Genomic DNA, 27,611 nt, shown 5'->3' with positions numbered 1-27,611 from the left:
CATACTTAAACCCGAAGGTTTATGGCTGCAGCAACACAAGCCTTCCATCTGTCCCTATCCTGGGCAAGATCAATCCAATCTTTCCCATCCTTACCGATTTATTATAGGTCCATCTCAACGTTATCCCTCCATCCTCGTCTTAGCCTTCCTACTGATCCCTTACCATCAGGTTTCCCAACAAAAATCCTGTAAACTATTATTTCCTCTGCCATTCGTGTCACATGGCCTGCCCAGCTAACTAAGTCTTCTTGATTAAATTATTCTAATATTAATTAAACAGTCGAAATAATTTATTGTGTTGCTGGTGGAAGTAACGCTAAGATGATGTTTAGATTTGTTTATTTGGAGATTATTTTAACCATAGCCGGGTCGGAATATATATATACGTAGTGGAGGCCCGGAGCTGCAGCCCTCAAGTTCACCCTCAATTCTGATTTAATCTTGATCATACCCTGCATAATTTTGAGCCTCCTAAGCCTACTAGCTGCTTTTAAACATGGAAGTATTCATTTGATCACAGTTTTTGTTTCAACAATGACAAAAGTGGCTTTTTATGGTTGATAATATGTGAACATTTCCAGCATAGATAATATTCACAAGTAAAATATACATGTTATGAACACCAGGTTACTCTTAAATATTTAATCATTCATATATCCCCGAGTATATGTACTTATTGAATTTGATTGGGTGGGCAATCGGGTGGGCACAGGAATTTTTGGGTGGGCGCTTGCCCACCTGTGCCCACCCCTGTCGCCGTCCATGTCTACGTGTATAAAATAGTCTACGTATAGAATGTAGACTATCGTTGTTTACGCGTAGACGCACATCACTGACTCCGATACAAGGCCCGATGGACTGAGGCAATATTTTACTGAACCAGATGGATGCACAGAGAGTGAGCGCCGTATGTATAGCCTTTACTCGGCCAATGGGTCACATGTGACCCATAGAAAATATAGGCGTAGTCGGCCGATGGGTCACTGGTGACCCATCGTGCTGATTAAAAAGTTCATGTGCTTTTAGCACCGTCATACTTGTATGTGAGGTTGTAAAAGCTGACAGATGTTGAGATAAAACTCTGAAATGTCATGTGGAAGAAAAACCCACCCACCCAGGACTCCCCCCCCCCCCGACTCCAAAGTTACGTATGGAAGCTGGCGCGGATTTTAAATTTGTACACTTATTTGACAAAAAATGTTATAACTCTTGTGCCCGGTTCGCTCAATGCGCGTTAAATTTTAAAGAAGCGTTAAATCAAGTTAACGCTACATTAGCACATTGAGGCATTTCTCCAACCTTCGTTAAGGCTAACAGACCTCTAATGTCGTCGTTAAATCTAAAGGCACTCTTTTGCTTCATTATAGTGCTTAACAGCGCGTTGTGTTGTGTCGGAAATAAGATGGCGAAATTGCGTATGCCAGCTGTTGTGTTGAAAGGTTATCCCAAACCGATTTGAACACATTATTTGCATACCATCGCAAAACATACAGTAGTTCGATTTCTTTCTACAGCAAAAATAATTTTCCCATTTCGTATTTCATATTATAAATGCGTACTGCAAATCAGAAATCACATGTAAGTTAAATGAGAAATATTGTATCAATGTACTTTTTAAAGTTTTGTCAATAATGGCATCGTGATCATCACACATTATTCAAATTTTATTAATTTTGCCTGTCGAGCCAAAAATATATGCTTATAGTTAATTATACGAACTTGATGTTTTTAAAATGCATATTGGGCTTCCACCTTCAATGCACTGTAACCATAAACACAAAATATCGCATGACTTTTTAAAATAATGTAACCCATATTTCAATTTGTATAAGGTGTAGCTATATATTCACCAAAATATTCGGTGTCGTCGTCCACGCCGTTTTCCAGTGGATCACATAGAAACTGGAGAAAGTCGTGGTTTCTTGTGTTTATGCTTATGTCTGCTTATAACTACCATTCCAATTTTATGTTGTTTTTTAAACTGAAAAATGTCAGAAAACGTAAGAGATAAAATTAAAATTAAGCAACTCTCCTAGAAATAGGCAATACACGTCCTGTACTCTCATTTAATGTAAAATAAATTTGTGACATTACACAATGTAGCCTGCAATCTTTCAAAGTAGTAGGGAATTGTTCTTTCGAACTTTTCAAATTATTATCCACCTACTCCAATTAACATAATGGAAAAAAATGATTTTGCAGTGACGAGAATGCTCGACACAAATGTTCATCATTCTATATTCTGAATCACAAGCGGCTAGGGACAGCTGTAGCAATCTGGAGATGCTAAAAGCACCAAACCTGACCTGCCTAACCTAACCAAGTACAGAGATAAAGAAAACCTGCCTAACCTATTTACTTATTTAGCTCGTAGCTGTACGTAAGTACTGTAGAATAAAACATGTTGTTTAATACAACGTGAGTCTTAATATAATCACAAAATCAAAACAATTATTATGCAGTATATTGAAAATAGGCTGACATATAACGGTGCAAATGGAAATTAAATCGTATTCATAACAAACTGAAAGAGCACTTAAAAATTGAAAAAAAAATCAACAGTTACATGTACAAGGTACATTTTCGAACGACTACCATCTCATCACGTAATATAGCTTACATATGTTGTTTCATTAAGAAAAAAAGCTTGAGGTCCTAAGCAGTTTCAGGTATATAGTTTCGTGCATGGACATTGTAACATTTTGACATTGTGCAGTGACATAGAACACACTACCATCCATTCGGAAATTATTCCTTGTACATACGTACAAGTGGTAATGATATTGTCTGAGTGCACTTGTTATATTTTTTACCAGTTATGATAAATTAAATGTAAAATATCATATTAATCAACCGTTCCATGTACAAGGTACATTTTCTGAATGACTACAATTTCATCACATAATGAATACCCAAACATATTGTAAAGAACCGTACTACACATGTATGTTTCATTAAGAAAAAAGCTTCAGGTCCTAAGCAGTTTAAAGGGTTGTCGTTTCGTGCATGGAAATTGTAACAATATACAATATATACAATATATTTATTCATCGTTAGACATTGTACAATGCAATAGATGTATGTAAGATGTCAGTATACATATTTGTTTGAAAAACACACTACCATCCATTCGGAAATTTTTCCTTGTACATACGTACAAGTGGTAATGGTACTCTCTAACAGTGCACTTGTTTTTTTTGTTTTTTGACCAATTATGATAAATCAAATGTAAAATATCATATTAATCAACCGTTCCATGTACAAGGTACATTTTCTGAATGACTACAATTTCATCACATAATGAATAACCAAGCATAATGTAAAGTACCTTACTACACATGTATGTTTCATTAAGAAAAAAGCTTAATCCTAAGCTGTTTCTGGTAATGTAGTTTCGTGCATGGACATTGAAAAAGTATGCATATTTGTTTGTAAAACACACTACCACGCATTCGGAAATTATTCTTTGCACGGTACGTTCGTACAAGTGGTGAGGATACTGTCTAACAGTGTACTTGGTCCTTTTTACCATTTATGATAAATCAAATATAAAATATCGTATTGTATTACATATTTTTTCTTTGAAAAATATTTGTACGAAACAAAAACACCACCATTCAGAAACGTCCCTTGTACATATGCATGAACGGTAATGATACTGATAAATATTTTACATGCCTTCTTTTTTTGTCAGTGATTATTTGGAAACAGTAGATTTCTTGTTTGCAATGCCATATTCACATCAATGCCAATAGAAGTGACTTGCAATATTTACATATTATTTAATTGCCATGGCACAGTAAGTTAAGTTATGCATGGTGTACATTTCGTGAAATGTTCTCTCTTGTTGAGGAAAATTATTATAGCAAACACACGTTCATTTCCACCTTTAGGCCTCTTTTGCAAAGCCATTTTAATGTAATTAAATTTATCAAACTTCAAACAGATTACCCTAACCTAGAACAGTAGTGTTTATTTATATATTTATGATCTTGTATTGGCAGTCGGTAGGCACTCATTTAAATCTAACTTACGAAATTACAATGTAACTGTTAATCCTAATACATAACATTTTCGGTGTGCGAACGTAAATACCGAACTTTAATTTCTTAAACATATATTTATGTGTTACACATTATTTATTTTTGTTCCTGGGATTTCATACAAAAAAAGCCCAAATCCGCTTACGCACAGTCTACTGTCCACGGTGCAACCAATGAAAACGTTGCATTTCTCGTCAAAGTATGAGAATAGCAAGGCATCAAAGCAAAACGTCTCTAACATGTCGTTAGTTAACGGGCCTATAATATCGCTTGAGCGAACATTAAAAGTTTAACAGGCTGCTAAGATTTTAGTGATGCGTTAACTATCAACTCGTTAAGAACGTTTTAAAGATGGTTGAGCGAACCGGGCATTGGACTATTTGACCAATCTACTTCGGGTAACTTTTTTTTCCCGCTAAAACATCAGGGCATGCAAGTGTGCTGGAATCAAAACGCCAAAGCCAATAAGAGGGGTTGGGTGTACCGCGGCCCCCAACTTTCAATGAAAAAATCGTAAAAATGGGGAGTTTGCCCCCTCTTCCCCCGCTATTTTTGGAAAGGGAGGCAAACTTTAGCCTTATTTTCAAAAAATGGTCCTTTCTCAACCGAATGAAAGTCATTTCATGTTCTTGGGTGCATTACGTTATAGAATGTGTGAAAAAACTACCCATTTTTATGATTTTTCTCATTGAAAGTTGGGGACCGCGGCCAACGCAACCCCTCTTATTGGCTTTGGCGTTTTGTTTTCTGCACGGTTGCATGCCATGATGTTCTAGATACAAAACAAAAGTTACCCGAATTAGATTGGTCAAATAGTCTACGAGTTATAATATTTTTTTGTCAAATAAGTGTACGAATTTAAAATTCGCGCCAAAAGGCCTCGGCGAAACCGAAAAATGTTATAACTCGTAGACTATTTGACCAATCTACTTCGGGTAACTTTTGTTTTTCAGCTAAAACATCAGGTCATGCAACCGTGCAGGAATCAAAACGGCAAAGCCAATAAGAAGGGTTGGGTGGTCCGCGGCCTCAACTTTCAATGAAAAAAATCATAAAAATGGGGTGTTTGCCCCCTCTTCCCCCGGTATTTTGGGAAGGGGAGGCAACCTTTAGCCTTATTTTCAAAGAATGGTCCTTTCTCAACCGAATGAAAGTCATTTCATGTTCCTGGGTTCATTACATTATTGAATATGTGAAAAAACTCGCCATTTTTATGATTTTTTTTCATTTAAAGTTGGAGGCCGCGGGCCACCCAACCCCTCTTATTGGCTTTGGCGTTTTGATTCCTGCACGGTTGCATGCTCTGATGTTCTAGCTGCAAAACAAAAGTTACCGGAAGTAGATTGCTCCAATAGTCTCCAAGAAATAACGTTTTTCTGAAATATGTGTAAAATTTTAAAATCGGGGCGGCCAGATAGAGGTTACTTTCGAAAACCCGCGCTCGGCGGTCTAAAGCAGGGGTTTCCAACTGGCGGCCCGCGGGCCGCATGCGGCCCGCGGTGCCCTTTTTTGCGGCCCGCGAAGTCAGTTTGCAAAATACATTAATTTTATGTATTTTTATTAAAATACGTTGTATTTTTACTGAAGGAACGGAAGCTCTGTGAAGAAAGACAATATCACAGATAGAATTTATTTTGCAGTCAATAATGATCATCAGAAGAATCTAAAGTGACGTAACTTTCTCTTCACATCATGCAGTTCACCCCTTCGCTATGCGGAATGAACTCGTCCGCTTCCGCGAAGGCTTCACTCTGTGTGTTTAGAAACAAACTGCAGAGCGGCGCTAAAGAGATCTGTTTTACTACGCACGAAGTACGAAGTGAGTTCGAGTGTTCCAATTCCGATTGTACTGTAACTAATTGTTAAAGTTTGTGCAAATATCGAAATGAGCAATATCTCCAAAAAACGTAAGATTGAAAATGAAAATAGAACCTACCAAGAACGTTGGGAAAAGGACTACCTCGTTACGAACAACAATGGAAAGCTGCAGTGTTTGGTGTGTTTGCAAATTATATCAGTGCTCAAGGAATATAACGTGAAGAGACATTATACAACTAAGCATGAAGAAAGATACGGAAAATATGAAGAAGAGTCTAGGGATTTGTTAATTGTGGACCTGAAGAAGAAAGTCAAACAGCAGACAGGTATGTTTAGCAGTTTTACAAAGGGGCAGACGTCAGCTCTGCATGCTTCTTATGCAGTTTCACTTGAACTTGCTAAGGCAAAGAAACCTTTTTCTGATGGAAACATAGTGAAAAGGTGCGCAATTGAAATGGCAAAGGCTTTCGGGGACTCTAGCGTTGCTAGCAAATTTGAATCAGTTTCACTTTCTAACCAGACTGTACAAAGACGGGTTATGGATATGGGAGAACAAGTAACAAAAAAAATGTATAACATGGTTAAAAGTAGTTCCTATTTTTCGTTGTGTCTGGATGAAAGTACAGATCAGACAGATGTGAGTCAGCTCTTGATATTTATACGTATAACGCAAGACGATTTTTCAACAAACGAAGAATTATTTGACCTCTGCTCTCTTCACGGAACCACTAAAGGGAAGGACATATATGATGCGGTAAAAATGTCGGTAGATAAGATCGGAGGTTTTGATAAGTGTTCATGCATTGTAACAGATGGAGCAAAATCGATGACAGGAGATAAATCTGGATTTGTAGGAATGCTTAAGGAAAGTGGAGTAAATTGTCCAGCGTTTCATTGCATCCTTCACCAAATGGCTCTGTGTGGGAAATCAGTGAAACTAAATGAAGTATTTAAAACAGTTATACAAATAATAAACAAGATTCGAGGGGGGAACAGAGCCCTTCTACATAGAAAGTTACGAGAGTTTTTGGAGGATAAGGAGGCAGAATATGACGACTTACTTCTTTTTAACCATGTGAGGTGGTTGAGTGCAGGAAAGTGCCTTCAGAGATTTTTTGCAATAAGAAATGAAATCCTTGCGTTCCTTGAACAGTTTGCCTCATCGGACGCAAGACAACTGGAACAGTTTCAGAGTATGGACTTCCTTAAACAACTGGCGTTTCTAACAGATATCACAGGCCATCTGAACGAACTGAACTTGAAACTGCAGGGAAGAAACCAGCTGGTGTCAGATTTAATGGGAAACATAAATGGGTTTCGTAATAAACTGAAGATTTTCAACGTTACTTTGGAGAGGAATAACCTGGTCCATTTTCCAAGCTGTCGGCGGCTAGCAGAAGATGAAGAAACACTGGACTTTTCTGAATTCAGTGCAAATATTAAAGAAATAATGGATGAGTTTGACACCAGATTTAAAGATTTTGAAGAACTTAAAAGCAGCATCCAGCTATTTAGCAATCCTCTTGGCGTTAACATCGAAGAACAAGAAGCTTCTCTCCAACTTGAATTGTGTGATTTGCAAGGCGATGTGTTCCTTCAAACTAGGCAAGAAAAGGGGCCAGAGTTTTTCAAATACCTTTCAAAGGAACGCTTTCCAAACCTTCGTAGTTTTGGGCAAAGAATGACATCGATGTTCGGCAGCACTTACACGTGTGAAAGTGTTTTTTCTTCAATGAAGTTCATCAAGAACCGTTACAGAAGCCGACTGGCAGATTCTTCACTGCTTCACATTCTGAGACTTTCAAATACAGAAATTGAAGTGGACATTCCAACTTTAATAAAAGAAGCAGATCGGCCTCAAGTCTCACATTGAACACTTACTATGAAGGACTCTTATTTGTAAGGTGTGTTTTTCATTTCTTTCAATTCATCCATAGGTATCGGGTTTTTGTGAAATAAATTGTAATTATACCATTTTGATTTTGTGATTCCATTGCTTTTATTGCCTCATTTTAGAAATTTAGGTCATTCGAAAGTACTACATTTTCAGTTCAGTACTTACAATTTTTGTAATTTTTAACACCCCCCCCCCAAAAAAAAATGCGGCCCGCCAATCAACTGCTGGATATAATTTTGGCCCTCGGACCTTTTGAAGTTGGAAACCACTGGTCTAAAGGATAAACTGCGGGGACGGGTTAGCGATGCTAAATAGTGCGCTCGTAGAGTGAAGTCGTGGAAGTCCTGTTAAGTGCATGTCTCTGTTTTGGGGCTAATAGGCAACCAGGAGCAGTTGTTAATAGATTGTAACGTAAAGGATGTATATACGGAGAAGGGGAAGAATGTGTAAAAAAACTGTACATAAAGAGAGAACGCCGTGAGACGTCATTCTTCGCAACACCTTTGAAGTGAAAGGTTCCTTTTCAAGATTAAAATTAATAAAGAAAAACATTTGGCACTTACCACAACAGTGCGGCAATCACAATAATGGAAGTCCTGCAGAACAGTTGGCAACAATTAGGATTAAAGATACATCGAGTTCTTACCTGAAAAATAAAACATACTTCTATTAGAATGTAAGTATGGTTTGGGTTTTAGGCACATAATTTTTCACAACCATGAATTTTTAATGTGCGATTCGAGGATCCGAAACTTATGTATAGGTTACGTCAGCCATGGGCGGATTATCTTTCGAAGGCTATGGACAAGCTATGTCACACACCGGATCCGACACGACACGACGAGACGTTCATTCAACGAAGGTCCGTGGAATTTGGTTTGGCGTGGAGCAGCTTGTGACAAAACGATCTGCGCATGCGCCATTTCATTCGCTTCAGGTACAGACATCCAATCACAGACCGGAAAAGGGGGCAACTTGAAGCCAGCAATTAAATGTAGTTGTTGAATCATACATTAAATGGTTAATATCGTATTTTCTAACTAATTATTTGCTAGAAATATATTCAATTCACAACATACGCACTGATACAGCAATTCGAATACTGGGGTGCGATTTTTACCTATCTGATGAAAATCAGCCGAAATAGACGAACTTCATAAGGCATATTTTACCAATGTCGCGTTTTTGCAACATATTTCTTCAATTTTCTCGTAATAAGACATAGTTCTGTATAATTTCGTAATTGTCTTGCACATTATCTGTTATTTTATAATTTATTCTTTGTATATTTAGCGCAACTGATAGTTTATAACATTATCCATGGCAGAAAAAGGAAATCACGAACGAAGAAATTAAAAGCAGATGGCGCCTTTTCTTACAAACTCTTACAGAACAATAATACCCCCTTTTTTACCCCGCCGACAATTGATAGCCGTGCAAACATTATTGAGGAAAAAATGTCCATTTTCATTGTTCTGAGGGCACAAGAATCACCGCAAACAAGTTTCAATTGTTCTCATTTCTTTATCTTTCTTGCAAGTTGCGTGAAACCGGGGAAGGATATTGGAAAAGGTGTTCAGTTTTGCAGCATTTAGACACAGCGAAAAAACAAAATCTGCCTAAAACGTTGTTGTTTGTTTATTAATCGTCTAGATTTACCAGAGCTGTAGAAATCTGCCAATTATGGTTTAGTTTCCACAACCTCTCCATATTTTCAGTACTTTTCCACTAAATTCTTTGGTTAAAGGGATTCTGACTTCATTTAAAACCCCTTTTAATGACATAATTATGCATTTTACAGTTTGCGTTGGATGTCTTGACAACAGCGTTTTCAGGAAAACAGGGGCTGGCTCGAAACCAAATACGCGTCTCGTCGGCCTCCTCGAACTGTGTCGAAGATACCGAACTGGCGTTCGAATCAGGACTTCAACTACAAGACAAGTATGAATAAAAGTAGGGATGGACAATTTAGTTGGCAATACTTGTGTATACCACTGTACTGAAACAAACTGGTAGTGCAATCAACAAAGTAAATATCAGCGATCATAGTACAATCACGAACAATGACCTAATGGCATTCAGCTTTGCTAATTGGTAATTAGTTACAAGTAGATCGTGTAGATGTCGCTTAAAATTAGACTAGCTGCCTAAACAGAACACACAGCCATAGGCGCCGACTCCATGGGGGTTGGAGGGGCTCAAGCCCCCCCCCCCCCAGTGTTATCGATGTGGGGGCAGAGCCCCCAAAAAATTTTGCTTAAGAGAATCTAATGTATTATTTTGCTTCTCTTGTAAAGTTTACTCTGAATTGTGCCACATGAACTTAACTTCAAATACACATTTGAAATGTTCTAGACCATCAACTTTGGGGGCTGAGACAGCTAAACAATCAACTTTGGGGAGCTATGACCAGAGACAGCAAAACACATGACTTATTACTATATACTAAGTATATAATTATGAGTATGGTTAACATTTTTACTAAAAAGAGTTTCAAAAGAAGATGTGCATGAACTAGGAGAGTTCGGACTATAAATGGCTCTCACATGACATTCAGAACGAGATCATTGATACTTATATTAGGGAGATCTGTTTTGCGCTCCGAGGTAGCAGATATTAAAAGTCGGGAAATATTTGCTATTATGGTTGACGAAACTTGTGACATTCCATCCGTGAACAATTGGCATTTTGTATTCGAACTGCAAATGAACATTTTAATTTAATATTTTTGAGGAATTCATGGGCTTTTATGAGATTCCGAACACTGAAGCCAAAACTTAAAAAGGGAGGGAGTGAGTCATTCGTTAATTTGTTTGTGATCAGAGCCCCCCCCCCCCTCAATAATTTTGACAAGTCGGCGCCACTGCACACAGCGAACTCAAGTCCACACTACTTGGAGGTTACATCATCAAACTTTGCAAATTTTAGGCCTAAAAATAGTTCCTGAACAATTTCAAACTACAAACATGCAGGGAGAATATATTTATTACTTACGGTCATTCGTGTCAAATCAACCCAAAAAAAATATTTTCCAAACTTTAGGATTCAGATTTTTAATTTTACTACATTTATTGGGCCAAAACAATTTTTTTTGGGGCTAAAAGAAATAAATCGACAAAATTTGTCAACATTTTGAATCTTCAAACACCTGTAGCTCAAAAACTAACTTTGAGAGCTCAAATTGGTGTCATTATCTGTTGTTTTTAACAAGCTTGTAACATGACTGTGCTATTTGAATTTTGTGAATTTACAAAACTGTGATATTTTTTCCCCAAGATTTCAACAAACACCCCTTTTAATTTTCTTGAAAAAATGTTCTAAAGACATCAATTTACTATTTGTGTGCCAAATGTCATACTGCTGACATCAAAACAAGGGGAAAAAAACGTTGCCACTAATTTACAAAGGATGACAAGAAATTTGAAGCAGTAACAAACTTCAAGTATCTTGGAATGTCGATAAATGGCCAGAATAATATGCATGATACAATCAGAGAAAGAATAAACGCAGGGAACAAGCATATTGTGCCAATAATCAATTACTAAAAAGCAAGTTAATTAGCATATATACAAAACTATTGATTTACAAAACACTTATAAGACGGGTAATAACCTATAGTGCTGAGGTATGGACAATGAGTTTAGAAGATACGGACATATTAAGGATGGAGATTTTTGGAGAAGTCGAAACAATGAAGAGATAAATTCCATCTTAAACCAAAAGGATATAGTAAGATTTATTAAAGCCAGAAGAATTAGTTGGATGGGTCATATAGAACGTATGAATAAGTATAGAATGACCCGAAGAATTCATGTATTCCACAAGAAGAGGTAGACCCAAACTAAGTTGGCGGGACAGTGTCGTACAAGATCTACAAAGAATGGGAATCCATGGATGGAGGGAGAAGATAATGGATCGAAATGCTTGGAGGCTGATAGTGCAGGAGGCCAAAGTTCACCCAGATCTGTAGAACCAGTTACTAAGGTAAGAGTGCCAAATGTCATGATTCGAAGTCAATGGGTTGCTATGTTAAAACCGTAACAAAATAAATGATTGGCTGGGTTTGTGCTTAAGTCCACTTTATGCACAATAAGGCTAATCGGGACTGGACCCAGAGTTTAAAGCGGTAACACCATTAAGCCTTGTTTCCATGATAACCAAAAATCCAATATGCTGACCAAGGCAGAATTTATTTTATTTTAAAACATAAACTAAACGTTACGTTTCAACCTTCTAGCAAGGTCTTCTTCATATGGATGATGTACTACTGAAGAGAGAGAGAAATGAGATATTTAAGCACACGAGAGAAACAGGACATGACATAGAGTGGGATGAGTCTAAGCAGATAGGAAGGGAGAAGAGAATGCTAGTGGGAAAATGGAAGGAGGCCAAGGAAATAGAGAAGAAAGGTGAAAAAGACACAATGAACTGGAATGGGGGACTGAAGTTAAACAAAGAATGGAAGAAGGTGTTAGAAAGAGTGGAAAGGAGGAGAGAAGAAGGAAGAGGAATGACGAAAGAAAGGATAAGGAAAAAGAGCGTGAGATAAGGAGTCCAACCACGTTCCAGATGAAAGGAAATGTTATCAAAATCGCCTGTCAGGTGAAAGAACAGTTGGCAGGAGAAGGCAACCCTCTGGAACACCTGGAAAGGAATGTTACAGATAAACAACTTTCTAATAATCTTGTGTCTGGAGGGGAGTGACTTTTGAGTATATATATCTTCCTGTTTTGTACTTTATTTCATTTGTATTTGGTACAGAGACTGAAGAAGACCATGCTAGAAGGTTGAAACCTAACGTTTAGTTTATGTTTTAAAATAAAATAAATTCTGCTTTGGTCAGCATATTGGATTTTTGTTTAAAGTTGTATCCGAACCACTATCCTGCAATAATTTGGTTTTCAGAGTGCACTAACAAGGGAGGTTATCTAAGTGTCCCCCTCCGATTTCCATGAAACTTGGCAGGTGTACAGGGCCCAAAGGAAGAAATACGTGGTTTTTTGATTCGGCTAAAAAACGATTTTAGGGGGCACCCCCCTCAAATGTCAAGATGAGGAGAAATTAGAGTGGGGATCTGACACCGAAACACGTAAATATGGCATAGGAAGAAACAGGGGTCATAGGGTCCCTCTATACACCTGCGAAATTTCATGGAAATCGGAGTTGGACACAGGGGTCAGATCCCCACGTCAATTTGTCTTCATCTTGACATTTGAGGCGGGTTTTGCCAACTAAAACCGTTTTTTTTTTTTGCCGAAACAAAAAAACACGTATTTCTTCCTTTGAGCCCCTCTATACACCTCCCAAGTGTCATGAAAATCGGATGGGGACACAGGGGTCAGATCCCCACGTCAATTTGTCCTCATCTTGACATTTGAGGCGGGTTTTGCCAAATAAAACAGTTTTTTTTTGCCGAAACATAAAAACACACGTATTTCTTCCTTTGGGCCCCTCTATACACCTCCCAAGTGTCATGAAAATCGGATAGGGACACAGGGGTCAAATGCCCTCTTCAATTTGTCTTCATCTTGACATTTGAGGGGGCAGTTTGCCCCCTAAAATAGTTTTTTAGACGAAATAAAAACACACGTATTTCTTCCTTTGGGCCCCTCTATACACCTCCCAAGTTTCATGGAAATCGGAGGGTGACACAGGGGTCAAATGCCCACTTCAATTTGACCTCATTTTGACATTTGTATTTCTTCTTTTGGGCCCCTCTATACACCTCCCAAGTTTCATGGAAATCGGAGGGGACACTGGGGTCAGATCTCCACTTCAGTTTGTTCTCATCTTGACATTTGAGGGGGGAGTTTGCCCCCTAAAACAGTTTTTTAGCGGAAACAAAAACACACGTATTTCTTCCTTTAGGCCCCTCTATACACCTCCCAAGTGTCATGAAAATCGGAGGGGGACACTTAGATAACCTCCCTTGTAAGTGGAAAGGACACTAACCTTTCAGTGCATAGTCACCCAAACAAGCCTTGGAGCTCAGGTGATAAATACTACTTAGATTCCCCCGGAGTATTCCATGTGAAACCGCTTCTGAACGTCAATTTTTAAAATTAAATGCAACGTTGTAACTTTATCCTATCTTGTCAGTGAACAATCTAAAATTGTAATTTGCACAGAAATCCCAGCATTAGACATCATTACGTTAGAAGGGAGTAGGTATTTAACATACTATCCGTTATTTTAACTGATTTGCTTTTGTTTTCTATTGTGTCCCACCCGTGACACCAAAATACAATCAATTTCTCCCTGAACTGCTACATTTCTTCCTCAATTCCACTAGAATATTCAAAGGACAATTACCTTCTCTCTTTGTCTAAAATAATATATTTTTTATCATTTGACAATTCACAGTGCAGTGCAGAAAAGAGTGAAGTGCTAATAACAAGAAACAGAGCCAGAGATGAACCAAGAATAAAGATGGACACGGAAGTGTTGAGGGTAGTGGAGAGCTTCAAATATCTCGGAAGCATAATTGAGAGAAGTGGATGAATAGATGAGGGGGTAAACAGAATAGTACAAATTGGTGGTGGACTAGGATAGGGACACTGAGGGACGAGGTCCTCCAGCCTCCTCTCGCCACTCACACGTATCACCCTCTCCTGGCGTACTTGGCGTCGATTGCTCATCTAGCTATAATCTCACCAGGAGCGGTAGTGTCCCAACGGAAAGGATGAAGGAGGATGCAGGTGATGGTGGAGAGGTAATTAACCTTGGTGCATATCTTGAAAAACCATGGTGTGTTTACTGTTTGGATGTTTTCTCTATGTATAGTTTTGTGTCAGAACAAAGATAAGAACGAATGAAAGAATAAATACTATGAATAAATTCAAACAACATATATAAATAATATAGAAAATAATATGAAAGTGATATGTCAGAAATGATTGACTTATTCAGTCACGGTCCTTAGACCAATTCCAATGATGTTTGCTCTAGTAAAAGTATTTAAGACATCACAATCAGAATTTAGAATCCCTTGTCCTTGCTTAGCAACATACAATAGAATCTGATATGATATAAAATAGAATAAATAATATGATGATTATATAAGAAATATAAGACAGTATACGAAGCACAGAACATTGATGCATAATTCAGATTAATACTGTGGATCCTTAGATCCTTTAGCCTCCCAAAGTGAGGGGAGTTGCTAGACCGGAAGATGGTGGACTATACCAAAGCGTTCGAAGATTAATATGGAACAGGGACGTACCTATGAAATGCAAGAAGGTAATATATAACACATACTATGTGCCGATAATTATGTATGGAGCAGAGACTTGGACAATGACAGAGAGATACAAAAGAAGATGCAGGTAGTGGAGATGAATTTTTTAAGGAGTATATTGGGGAAGACTAGAAGGGATAGAATAAGGAATGAGGAGATCCGACAGACAGTGGATGTGGGGAAGCTTCAGGACAGGATAGATCAGGCACAGATGAGAGGTTCGAACACATGAAGAGGATGGATGCAGGAAGACTACCAGTAAGAGCTTACCATGCACAAGGAGTGGAGGCCAACATGTCGGCGGAAAGAGCAGATACCGGAGAGTGCTAGGAGAAGAGGACAAGATTGGAACACAGTGGAAAGAGAGGAGTGGAGGAAGACCAAGAAAAATGTAGAGCTTGACTTCTATGCCGACCCAGCCAGATGCAGGAAACGGCAAAGGATGATGATAATTCACAGAAATTAAAATAAATTTCTTATTAAGTGAAGAGGCAGTGTTTCGTCTGACCCACCCGTGACACAAAATTGAGGAGTCTAGTGAGAGAGGGAGCTATGCCACTTTGACAAGAAATTGAAATAAATTTAGTTTTTTAAAGCATTACGTTGAGTCATAATTTGTGTAACAAAGGGTATTTTTTTTTCTGAACATATTGTTAGGTAAATTATTCAAAAGGAAAAATATGAATTTCAATATAAATACCAGTTATTATGAACATGTATGGTATATTGTTGTAGTATACCCATGTGGAAAAATCAATCTAGCACATCAAATACTTTGAACAAGGCTTAAATACTTTTGCCTGAGCGTAAATCATGTTCACAGGGTTACATATGATCTACATAGAGACAACTTCATATGTCTTCTGGAGGATCTTCACTGTCCATTGTTTCTTTCTGTGGACTTTAGTTTTTGGTAAACACCATGAAGAACTGGAGGAATATAAGGCATTATTGCCATGAGATCTTTTAACTTCAGGGCTGATATTAAATCTAGCACCGGTTACTGCAACACAACCTCTGCCACTCCTATTGCAGACACCATCAGTAAGTGGCATAGCTCCTTCTCTCACTCAAAATGCTGATGAGGACGTATTCAAGAACTCAGAAAATCTGCTTCAGAAGAAGTGGGAGCTATGCCACATGGTTGTAGTTCACATGATAGATGACAGATGGCAGGAGAAGACTGAAAATGGCAAAAATTCAAATTTTCAAGATTTGTGGCATAGCTCCCTCTCTCACTAGACCCCTCAATTGTTCACCTACAGCTACAAAGCTTGGAAAGTACTGTAATCAACAGTGTTAGGTTTCATATTTTATTGCACAGAAAATGTAAGAAAATAATGTTGCTTAATTATCAGTACAATAGTTGCTTTAATATCAAAACTGTAGTCCGCGTGTCCCAAACGTGATAATGGAATGGCCCACATGCATTATCTTACGTTTCACTTTTCCTTTACTCGTTGGCGACAGATCAAAGCGAAACCCGCAAAGAATAGGTGACGATCGAATCAGCCTTATTCGGCGAAGGGTACATGCTTTGCCGCTTCGTTCAACATCCAATAAATACGGCTTCAAATATGGGCTACTTGGCACCGTTCGGACTCCATCTGACAGACTTAACGTCATAGAAAACCATAACACTTCCGCGCCATTTACCCCCCCCCCCAACCCTTGGCACGGTTCCAGAAATATAAAGGATCTACCCTAATCCGTGCACAGCTTTCTTCATCCCCAAAAAGAGAAAGTCATACTGCGAGCAGCTCTTCGAAGCTCTGCTGATGGTTCTTATAATACGCATGGGATTAGCATACGTAACAAGCTGCAGACAAAGTGCGGAGATTTGGCAGAATATAATTAGATGGAAACACTACAGTGGTTGAGGAATGGCGCTAGTTAAGTACGCTTTATCCTCAGTGGTAACCACAGTGAACTCCTGTGTCAGTATGCACTAATGCTTCTCGTGTACGTCAAGATTCATTGTGAGATTTGGCGTTAGAAAATACAGATACTGTCCTTTTTCAAATAGCACCAAATTGTCCCAGATGTGTACACTATCATCATCACTAGACCTCGGATTTTTATGTAATATCAAAGTACATAAATATGAAACAATAATTGATAAAATATGTACCTAAATATGTATTATCAAGAGGATATGTAGCTAAATATGTAATATTAATAATAATCAAGTATCCAAGCAATTTCAAGAACTTTGCTAGATATTTATATTATTTGAACATATTCAACGTAATTTTAAAGACGTAAGTTGTTCAAATTAAAATTCGTATCTAATTTATAAACTCACAAAAGCACAGCAAGGTGTAAATATTTACGAAACCGATTGTGTCAACTATTAATTACTTTTCACATTATTGTAGAATATTTAAATATGTGAGAGAGCTATTTGTAAATTTCGAAACAAATTGTAAAATAAAGCGTCTACAGAAAGAACATTCGAATGAAAATACATGGCTTCTTTTGTTATTTTTGTACAAGGAAACGTATTGTGCAACTCGCTACGTACAGGAAAGTAGCTTTGCCTAAACCAAAAAGCGAAACGAAAATATGTAACCAGAAAGGGGAGGGGCAGTAACTCCAGCATCTCTCGATAAATAACAGTTCCAGCTTTTTATTTACTTATTTATTTTGTCTTCAGCCTGTCTTTGGACTTGGCAGTCAATTTTAGATGACCGTAAGCATTATGCATCTCATTGATTTGAAAATATGACGTCACATGAGCTACAAATTTTCTTCATCATGTTTCAGAGACCGAAAATATAGGAAAAAGGATAACGGTAGGAAAAAATCACCGAAATATGTTGTTGCGTGTAAAGTAAATTAGCAAATATGTAATATCCTGGCAAATATGTAACATAAAACTTATTCAAAATTATGCCAGGTACAAAATTCGTTGACATTTTCCTGTTCAAGGTATGTACAGTAAACCCTCGTTAACACAAACTCGCTTAAGACAAACACTCGGTTAACATGAACAAAATGTTGGTCCCGGCAGGGATGTATTATATCTTATAGAAAGTTTTATCGCTTAACGCGAATTTCGGTTACCACGAATTACGAAATGTATTTTAGTCTGTTGGGTCATTAGATCTCATTTAATACGAACTTTCAAAGTTTTTTATAATTTTTTTCTGTCGTTCCTCTGCTAGGTATGTAAGAAATCGCTCAACAATCTCTATCATCTTGTCAAAAATCAACTTATACAGTATTGTAACCAACAGATTCAGATCAACAATGTCTTCAAATGTGTTTTTCTATTCTTTAAAACATAGCCAGTACGAGTAACATCAAGATTAAAACTTGGGTGCAATTCCTCGACAATCTCGTTAACAATGAGCTTATATGTATTTAACCAACAAATTCAGTTTTGTGTTCAGATGTGTTTTTCTATTCTTTAAAACGTAGCAAGTACGAGTTTGATCCGAATTGACCGCTACTTTTACGGAAGCTATGAGTACAGTTGGCCGTGAAGTTACCAGATATTTGCGTTCCCGTCTAGGACAGCGCAATATACAGGAATTTTTCACCAGAAAATGATCTATGAGTACTTTCTTTAAAGGTTAATTACTGTAGTACTGTTTTCTATGATGACATACACAATACGTATTGAAAATGGTTAACGTGTAGATTAGCACGATTTTTTTTAACACGAACTCTTCAATTTTCGGTCCCTTGGGATTCGTGTTAACGAGGGTTTACTGTATCTAGAAATGAACAGAATATGTAATTACATACAAATCCCGACTCTAATCATCACCCACTGGCGTACGCAAGATTTATTTTCGGGAGGGGCTGGAATTGTAAAGGTGGTTGTTGCTCTGCAGAACACAGTGTTATTCGAATACTCCTGAAAACTGAATCTAAACAATGAGGGAACACCAAGCTGTACGCTGCGTGGCAGAATTTGTCTGCAATATACTGTGTTGCTGTATGTCGGGTCGTAGTGGGAGGGGGTTATCGTCATATGTTTGTTTTCCGTTCCTTTGGACCATAATATTTCAACTCTACAATTGTACGTTTAACTCTAGCTGCAACACTAACATAGCAATGAAGTACTCCCAATAGCATTTCGTCCACCACCGTGGCGGAGTGGTTAGGGGAGAGTTGCCGAAATTGGACCGTTGCCTAAGTTGGACCGCCTTCGTTTTTGCCTATAGACGAGTATTTGAAACAGGTGAGTTGGCACTACTGGTTGGCGTCAGAGCCATGTACAAATGACTGAACGGTCAGTCGACTAGAGACGTTCGACGAAGTAGGAGTGCTGTTATTGTGTTTCCGTTGTTCGTGTTGCAATTACTGCGCTTCGGATCTTAAGCTCTAGTGTAGACTAGGGGTAAGTAATCAAATGTCCTGTAGGATATTATAAAAGTGCCATTCATTAACCACTAACTACATGTGGTAAAACTATGGTTTAGTTGCGTATGTTCGTGCACAGTCATATTTTTATTAACGGGGTATAATTTCCTAAGTTGGACCACCACGTGTTTCCCAAATTGGACCGGGGAAAATAAGGGCTGTGGACAGAGACGGAATTGTAAATGGCTATAGCAGCATACAATGATGGGGACTATGGCTTGAACGAGTGTAATAGAAGGTATGGTTTGTTTGGTTTTACAGCTGACCGAATATTGAACGTGGATGAGTCAGGTTTCACCACTGTCCAGAAACGTCCACAAAAAATTGTAGCAAAGATAGGAAAATCACAGGCAGGTGATGTTACAAGCGGCGAACGTGGAGTGAATACCACAGTGGTGTGTGCAGTGAGTGCTGCAGGTGTCTAGATACCGTAGACATACATACGTACATGCCTTCTGTGAGCGGTCCAAACTAAGCAACCTGTGGTCCAAGTTAGAAAACCAGTTGCCTATAATGGACCGATGTCACTACTTTCGTTTATGTACCCTATTATATTGGTTCCTGCATTTTTTTTGTTGAAATACATATATGTATGAAAGCTAATAGTTGGTTCTTCTCATACCTACAATTCCGTTCTCTTTCTGTGTCTTGTTTTTTGATGCAGAAGCAAAATAGTACCAACTGGTCCAATTTAGGCAACTCTCGCCTATCACAGCACGCTACGACTCAGGTTCAAATCTCGGCCTGGCTAATGGTGTCTTTTGTGAGTGTCCATCAATTTAATAATAGACGAGGTGATTAGACAAAACTGGAAGACAAGCGACGTAAAATAACCTCATTCAATCAATCCAACACGGTGGTTCTCAACCTTTTTCACTCCGGAAACCACCTTGAAGGCGGCTATTACACTTCATGGGACCCATAAGCACGGGCACAGGAAGAATTACTTGTAAGGGTGGCCACTCTAAGACTACGATGAAATTCAAGTAGAATTCCAGTTTTTCAAGGCGGACTTTCCGATAATTGAAGGGTACAAGCACATGCTTTCTCTATTTCAACCTTATTATTACAGCTTCTCACCACCACAAGCATATATATATACACACACACACACACACACACACACACACACACACACACTCTTGCTCATAAATTAAGGATAATGCTGAATCTTGTACAAAGAAATATTTTATGTGCATGTTGCAGCTTGAAATGATGTCCGGGTACTGTACCAAAGAACCTGTGTTGACTACGACGTTGATCCAGTGTGTGGTGGCGCTGTAAGCAGACCAATGACTCACAGGAGCGAAACTGCTGACCAGAGTACAGTGCCGATAGGAAGTGTGCAGTTGTGTTCGGTTGTGCTAATGGTGAGTGTGTGTGTGAAATGGCTCAACGAACACATATTGATGATGTAATGAGGGGAAGGATACTTGGGCGGCTAGAGGCGGGCCAAAGACAGCAGGTCGTGTCACAGGTGCTCCATGTGCCACAAAGTGTCATCTCACGATTATGGCAATGATTCCAACAGACTGAAAACGCGTCTCGGCGCTACAGCAGTGGACGTCCACAGTGTACAACACCACGAGAAGACAGGTATCTGACCGTAAGTGCCCGGAGACACAGACGGAGTACTGCCGGGGGCCTTGCTCGAGACCTTGCAGCTGCCACTGGAACAGTTATTTCCAGACACACTGTGTACAGACGACTCAACAGGCACGGTTTATTCGCCCGGAGGACTGTAATTTGCATTCCACTTTCACATGGTCACAGAGTAGCCCGTAACAACTGGTGTAGAGAACACAGGACATGGACAATGGAAGAATGGTCTCAGGTACTCTTCACTGACGAGTCCAGGTATAGTCTCAACACTGATTCTCGTCGTGTAACCATCTGGCGTGAACCAGGAACAAGATACCGACCCGGTAACATCATCGAAAGGGAACCAGTATGGAGGTGGTGGTGTCATGGTGCGGGGTGGCATTATCCTGGGTTCACGTACACCCTTGCATATCTTCGACAGAGGTACTGTAACAGGTCAGGTGTACCGGGATGTTATTCTGCAAGACTACGTTCGTCTTTTCAGAGGTGCAGTCGGTCCTACGTTCCTCCTGATGGATGACAATGCCAGGCCACACCGAGCTGCTATTGTGGCGAAGTACCTTCAAACAGAAGACATCATACGAATGGAGTGGCCTGCCTATTCCCCCGACCTCAACCCAATGGAACATGCTTGGGATGCTCTAGACCGACGTGTCGCCGCACGTCTTCCACCTCCTCGGACTCTTCAGGAGCTCCGACAGGCACTGGTGCAAGAATGGGAGGCCATACCCCAGCAGCTGCTCAACAACCTCCTCCAGAGTATGCCGAGCCGTTGTACTGCATGTGTTATGTGCATGGGCATCACATTCCATACTAAAACCTGTGCACATGCTCAAAGAACTGTGGAACAACAATTTACAATCTCCCTTGCTTTGTATCATATGTGCGCTCTTTGGTTTTTCTCACGTTTTCTGCAATAAACAGGGCTAAACGGGGTATGTGGATGTCTTTCTTGTGTGTTCAACATGTGTCTGTGCTCCCACAACTAGTTTGTTTCAGTGCTGTATCGTGGGGCACCAAAACCTCTATTATCCTTAATTTATGAGCATGAGTGTATATAAAGGATCTGTGTGATTCCAAGGTATCCAAAAATTCAAATTACATTAAATTAAACGGTATATATATTTAAAATATTTAATTTAAGGCACGGAGTTTAAATTTGTTATTTCACTTACTCAGAACCGAAATACATCTACTAAAACAAGTCACAAATATTACGGGATGTACTAATCTACGACGAAAAATTGTTGATTGTATAAGAATTTCACCTAAAAACCCACGAGAGAAACAGGACATGACATAGAGTGGGATGAGGCTAAGAAGATAGGAAGGGAGTACTAGTGAGAAAATGGAAGGAGGCTAAGGAAATAGAGTAGAAAGGAGAAGAAGACAATGAACTGGAATGGGGGACTGAAGATAAACAAAGAATGGAAGAAGGTGTTAGAGTGGAAAGGTCAAGAGCGAAAGAGGAGAGAAGAAGGAAGAGGAATGAAAAAAGAAAGAAAAAGCGCGTGAGATGAAAGGAAATGTTTATCCAAATCGCCGTCAGGTAAAAGTATAGTTGACAAGGTACAGTTTGTGTATATAATATCTTCCTGTTTTGTACCTTGTTACATTTGTACTTGGTGCAGAGTCTAATGAAGAACTTGCTAGAAGGTTGAAACGTTACGTTTAGTTTATGTTTTAAAATGAAAAAAATTTCTGTCTTGGCCAGCATATTGAGTTTTTCATATCATGGAAACAAGGCTTAATGGAGTTATAATCAAATTTACCTCAACTTATCTTGTCTTATCTTGAAATAATTTTCCGTCCGTCACATAGATTGTTCTACAATGGACACTGGCAAAGTTAATGGATTGAGATAATTCTGTTTTATTTTCCAAGCAGATTTCTTTTCCTTGATAAGAATAGAATCTATACTGTGATAAACTTGCCTCAGGGCATATATAAATATGTATAAATTCAAACAGATTTGTATTAATAAAAGTTACAACTTTTCACGTCTACGGAGAAAAATTTGCGCAGAATTCACGAAGAATTCCCGAAGCCTATAATTCACGCATAATTCCCGCAATTCAAGGAATTCCCGGTGAGTAGTTGACACATTCTTTAGTCAAAATAACATGATTTAAGTACGAGAGCAAATAATAAGTTCACATGAAAGACTCGAAAGCATTCGCGTGATGCTTCTCACGTTATGGGGTAATATCTCTCCGTTAGTTCGTCAAATAAAAATCAAAGTTAAGTTTGCACTAAGAAAAAAGAAGTCTATTTTACTTCTTTGCAAACTAAATACTTATATACTAACATATAATCCATGTCACTCAAAGAAATTAAACTTCTTATAATTCAACTTGATCACTCTATTCAAAAACCGAGCCCGAACTTTCAAGTCAAGACAAAACACACTCGTAATTGCCATGGCAACAGCTCTTAACAAGATAAGTATATACAGGTTGGTCACTATCCTGACATTATCAGTAAAGTAAAGTAAAGTAAAGTGTTCCCCTGTGCATAGCACCACGCCATGAAGGCGTATAGGGGGTGTGGGGGTAACGCCCCACACTTTCTTGATCCGGTCGTGAGTGGGGGTGATGTGATCAGCATCACGCCCCTAACCGCCTTTACCCCCCAGGGTTTCCCCCAGGTACCCATGTTATTCGACGCTGGGTAGGCGCCGGGGCCGCTTCCACCGTTAGAAAAGTTCCCGGATTTGAACCGGCCGGGGATCGAACCCGGGACCTTGAGCATGGTAGTCAGACGCGTTACCGACTGAGCCACCGCGGCCAAACTGACATTATCAGTGATAAACGGCCTGACATTATCAGTGATAGTTAAATTACAGAAATTAAGATTAAAGAACAATAAACATTTGTACAAGATAAAAGATAAGTAGTGCAATCAGCCCGGTTCACCAACCGAAAGTGGAGCTCGGTGGAGCTCACTTAAGACAAATATCTTAATCTTTAAGAAAATCGACTTCCGGTATCTCAAAATGTTACTTCCGGTCTGTCAAGAAAATTTTCTTAAGACAAAAATCTTAAGACGTTTTCCAAGACATTGATTTTCTCGGCTCCTAATTGAGCTAGGATGATGATTTTAGGTTTGTTGGATAGGATTCGACGAGAACTATTCGACTAGCAAATAAAATCGATTCCACCCCCTCGAAGTTTCGGAAATACAGACAATTTTTTATTTTTTGAGAAACTTGATTTTAATTTTCCAAGTCCCGGTCAAATGTTTTTATATCGTGACCTTTGTAAACCTCTCTCTTTCGGGGACGATGTGCCACACACACACACACACACACGCGCGCGCGCGCGCGCGCGTGTATTGTGACGCAAGCAAACAAACAAAATAATAATAATTGTTTTTTTTTTAGGATTTCTGGCCCCTATACAACCTCGCCAGGGGTGCATGGTGCCCAACACCAAAAAAGTTCTATATAATGGTCGTGGGGCTATCAAAGCCGCCAACAATGCCTCTGTAGAGAGTTTCGTGAATTATTATTTTTTTTTTTTTTATTTGCGCACCGAACTAACTTACATTGTATTTTATATAATTTTGTTGATTTTTTTTAGTATGTGGCAATTATTTTACGAATTATTTTTTAAAACTGCTCTGTGACCCTCTCGTTCTTCACGTCGTGGACGAAGGACTTCTCTGCGACCAGGATGACGCTGCATAGAGTATCGGCGAGCAGCGCGCCGTGGAACTCGCAGACGACCTTGATGTTGGTGCGATCGTTGACCACCACCTGCTTTCTCTTAGATGTGTTGATGACGAACATCGGCCTGTGGGTTTTGAATTCGCTGGGCGTGTAGTACATGTCCACGTTTCCCTCGGTCACGCGTTTGTAAGAGGTGTAAGCTTCGTAAAGTTTGAGGTAATCGTCTTTGGTCATGTCGAGGTTGTAATTTTCGCGCGGGAAGACTTGGTTCCTACCATTCTTCAGATAAACGTTCTTGATCTTGCAGTCGTCGAACTTGCTGGAATCTTTTTCCTGATTCTTATCGCGCCCGGTCTGAAAGAGCACCACGACGAAATCTGGCATGTCGAACTGTATGTTGTTGAACTGAGTCGTCACGTCGAATTCCATGTGACTTCCCGTCGCCAACTTCTGCACGCACTGGTAACCGTGAAAGTGAATCGGCACCTGCGGACTTTTCAAGATCTCCGCTTTGTACTTGAGGGCGTAGTTCGTTTCGTATTCCACCACCGGCATTCTCAATTCCATGCTCCGGATGACGCATTTGGCTGCTTCGGGTAAAGTGTTGGCTATCGGCGTGCCGTCGGCATTCAAGTTGGTGTATCGCATCAGTGCGTCGTTGTCGTTGGCCGCTCTTCGAAACGTGATCCTCAGTCCTCCCTTCCACATGATCTCCTTGTAGTCGGAGAAGAAACCGGGCAGCAGACGCATGGGAAAGAGCACCGTGTGACTTGTCGTCGATATTTTGGTCCCCGCTTCGAACCCCCCGGCCTGATAGTATGCTGCGTCCGTTTTGGATAATTTCAATGTTCCCACTGCCGTCGACGTGATGCCAGGATAATCGATTCTGTCGATGACGGTGTTGTGTTTCCTCACCTCCACCTGCGAGAACAGGTGAGGCACGAAGTTGTCCACGAGTTTTAAATTCGCTGCTGCGGGAAACGCGTCTCCGCTTTCTTTCTTCACCACGTCGAATTGAAGGTAGAGGTCCGCTCTGTGAGGATGAACGAACCCGTCCCCTACGTCCACGTCGTATTCGATCTCCCTGTTCGCTTCGTTGAGATTGGCGAACGTGCGACGGTTGGGGGGGAAAGATTGCAATTCGTAACTTTCGATTTGCTCCATTTTTCACTATGCGTGTTATTTATTATACGCTGATCTCCACGATGGCAGTGGTCGTTGCACCTGCGAAATCCACCACCTCTCCTTTCTCGTTCGTCACCACCAACTCTATGTCGTCTATGCGGTTGCGACATACTGGAAAATAGATCGGCGAAGAGGGCGTGTAGATGATCGGTTCCATGAACTCGGAACTTGGTTTGAAAGTGGCTATGATTCCCGTCTGCTTGTGACTTCCTAATCCGTCCGAAGATTTCGTGATCATTCCTTCCGCCACGTTGCAGTGTACGTTCAAAGTTTCGATGGCCAAGAATTTAGGAATGTTGGTTGCTACGTGCTTGATGCCGGCTTCGAGTTTGGTATCGTTCTCGAAACCTAAAAGTTCTCCCATGGTGCCCAGGTCCACGGTCTCCGTCGCGGATAGGATTTCCACTCTGTGCGTGACCGAATTTTGAGAAAGGTATGTGCCTTTGGGTAATTGAGCTTGCAAAGTGGAAAGATTGTATTGTCCTGGCGTGACGACGATGTGTTCGCTTCCGACGCTAATTTTGTTGTTGTGCTGCGTGACGTTAGGTATGAGGTACATGCTGTAGAATGCACGCAGAGCCACGGATTTAGGATAGACGATGTCGTCGTGCAGCGTGAGTTTCAAGATTGAAGATTCGCTCGTGAGATGGAACACGCCCATCCTAGTGATGCTGTTTGAGGTTCCACAGTGCTTTCTGGAAATCCTCGATCGTAGGGTTATTTATTTTAGAGAGAAACGCGAGCACGGAGAGGCAGAGATGACCGCAGTTCACGTCTCCGAAATTTTGAATGCGTTCGTCGTTGTAGTATATAGAGGTTTTGTTCGTTTTCAGATAATGAATTAAATTTGTAGGTGGAACACCTCCGAAAGAATCGAAAACGAATGCTTTATTATTGTCGTTTTTGTGGTAACATATCCAATGCGTGCCTGGATTTTCTTGACCGTCCAAGTTGACTACTCCGCATTCTCTTCTCTTGACGGTTGAAGGTAACGAGTCGGACATGAAAACTCCTCTGAAGTGTTTGATTTGTAACGGTTCGATCAGAGATTCAATGTCTCGGTTGGTGAGTGCTGTTGTTTCTTTTTTTAAAACTTCTTCATCACGCCCTTCCCCCCTTTCTTCTCCGTGGCCAGGTTGTGACGTTTCTGTTCTTCCAATTCCGCTTTGTTCTTCTTCGAGTCGATGACGGTTTTCGCGATGGCGGCACTTCCGCCGGCCAAACTTCCCACGGCCCCCAATGCTGCCAGGATGGCCGGGATGCTGAATATGAAACCTCCGATCTTTTGCTGTTTCCGCGAACGCTGCAAGCGTCTCAATTGAGGTGTGCTGAGCAGTAATTTCATTCCGTGTCCTTTCGACAAGCAAGAACGTTTCTTCTCGCGTTGTTTCTTGGTGAGTAACCCATCGAGGGCACCTAGATTTTTTAGAATCGAATATGGTATCTGGTACACGACACCCTTGGGCTTCATTTTTTTTTTGATGCTATATATGTTATCTGAGAAAGAGAACAACTTTTTTTTTCCGTTAGGTTTACGATGTGTGTTATTTATATATCGTCTCACTCAAAACAAACTGTGGCGATGTGTTATTTATATATATGTATTCTGGGAAAGAAAAAAGTTTTTGCTTCGCCTAATGCTATCATGTGTTTTACAAGATCGTCAGTTTCAATGTTCGACGCGTACCAGTCTACGGTAAATTTTCTTCTCCCCTGCCGCCACTCGTGCAGCTCGTCTAACATATCGTCAATTTTTTTGTTTGCGGCTCGAAAGAGAGTCTC

The 27,611-nt window shown here is 39.8% G+C and overlaps 1 protein-coding gene across 1 annotated transcript in view; it reads right to left on the bottom strand.

Annotated features, from left to right (window-relative positions):
* Window positions 1–21,615: 21,615 nt before the first annotated feature.
* LOC145996346 (uncharacterized) overlaps window positions 21,616–27,611 on the bottom strand; it is a 117,529-nt gene continuing 111,533 nt past the window's right edge. The window contains exon 3 of the mRNA XM_083132777.1: window positions 21,616–21,794. Within this exon, the coding sequence (XP_082988903.1) occupies window positions 21,616–21,794 (179 nt within the window). The remainder of the gene's footprint in view (window positions 21,795–27,611) is intronic.

Source organism: Lepisma saccharinum, chromosome 12 (genome assembly GCF_977018435.1).
Source record: "Lepisma saccharinum chromosome 12, izLepSacc3.1, whole genome shotgun sequence".
In the NCBI taxonomy this organism is placed as follows: Eukaryota; Metazoa; Arthropoda; class Insecta; order Zygentoma; family Lepismatidae; genus Lepisma; species Lepisma saccharinum.
This window is presented reverse-complemented; position numbering and strand designations above follow the sequence as displayed.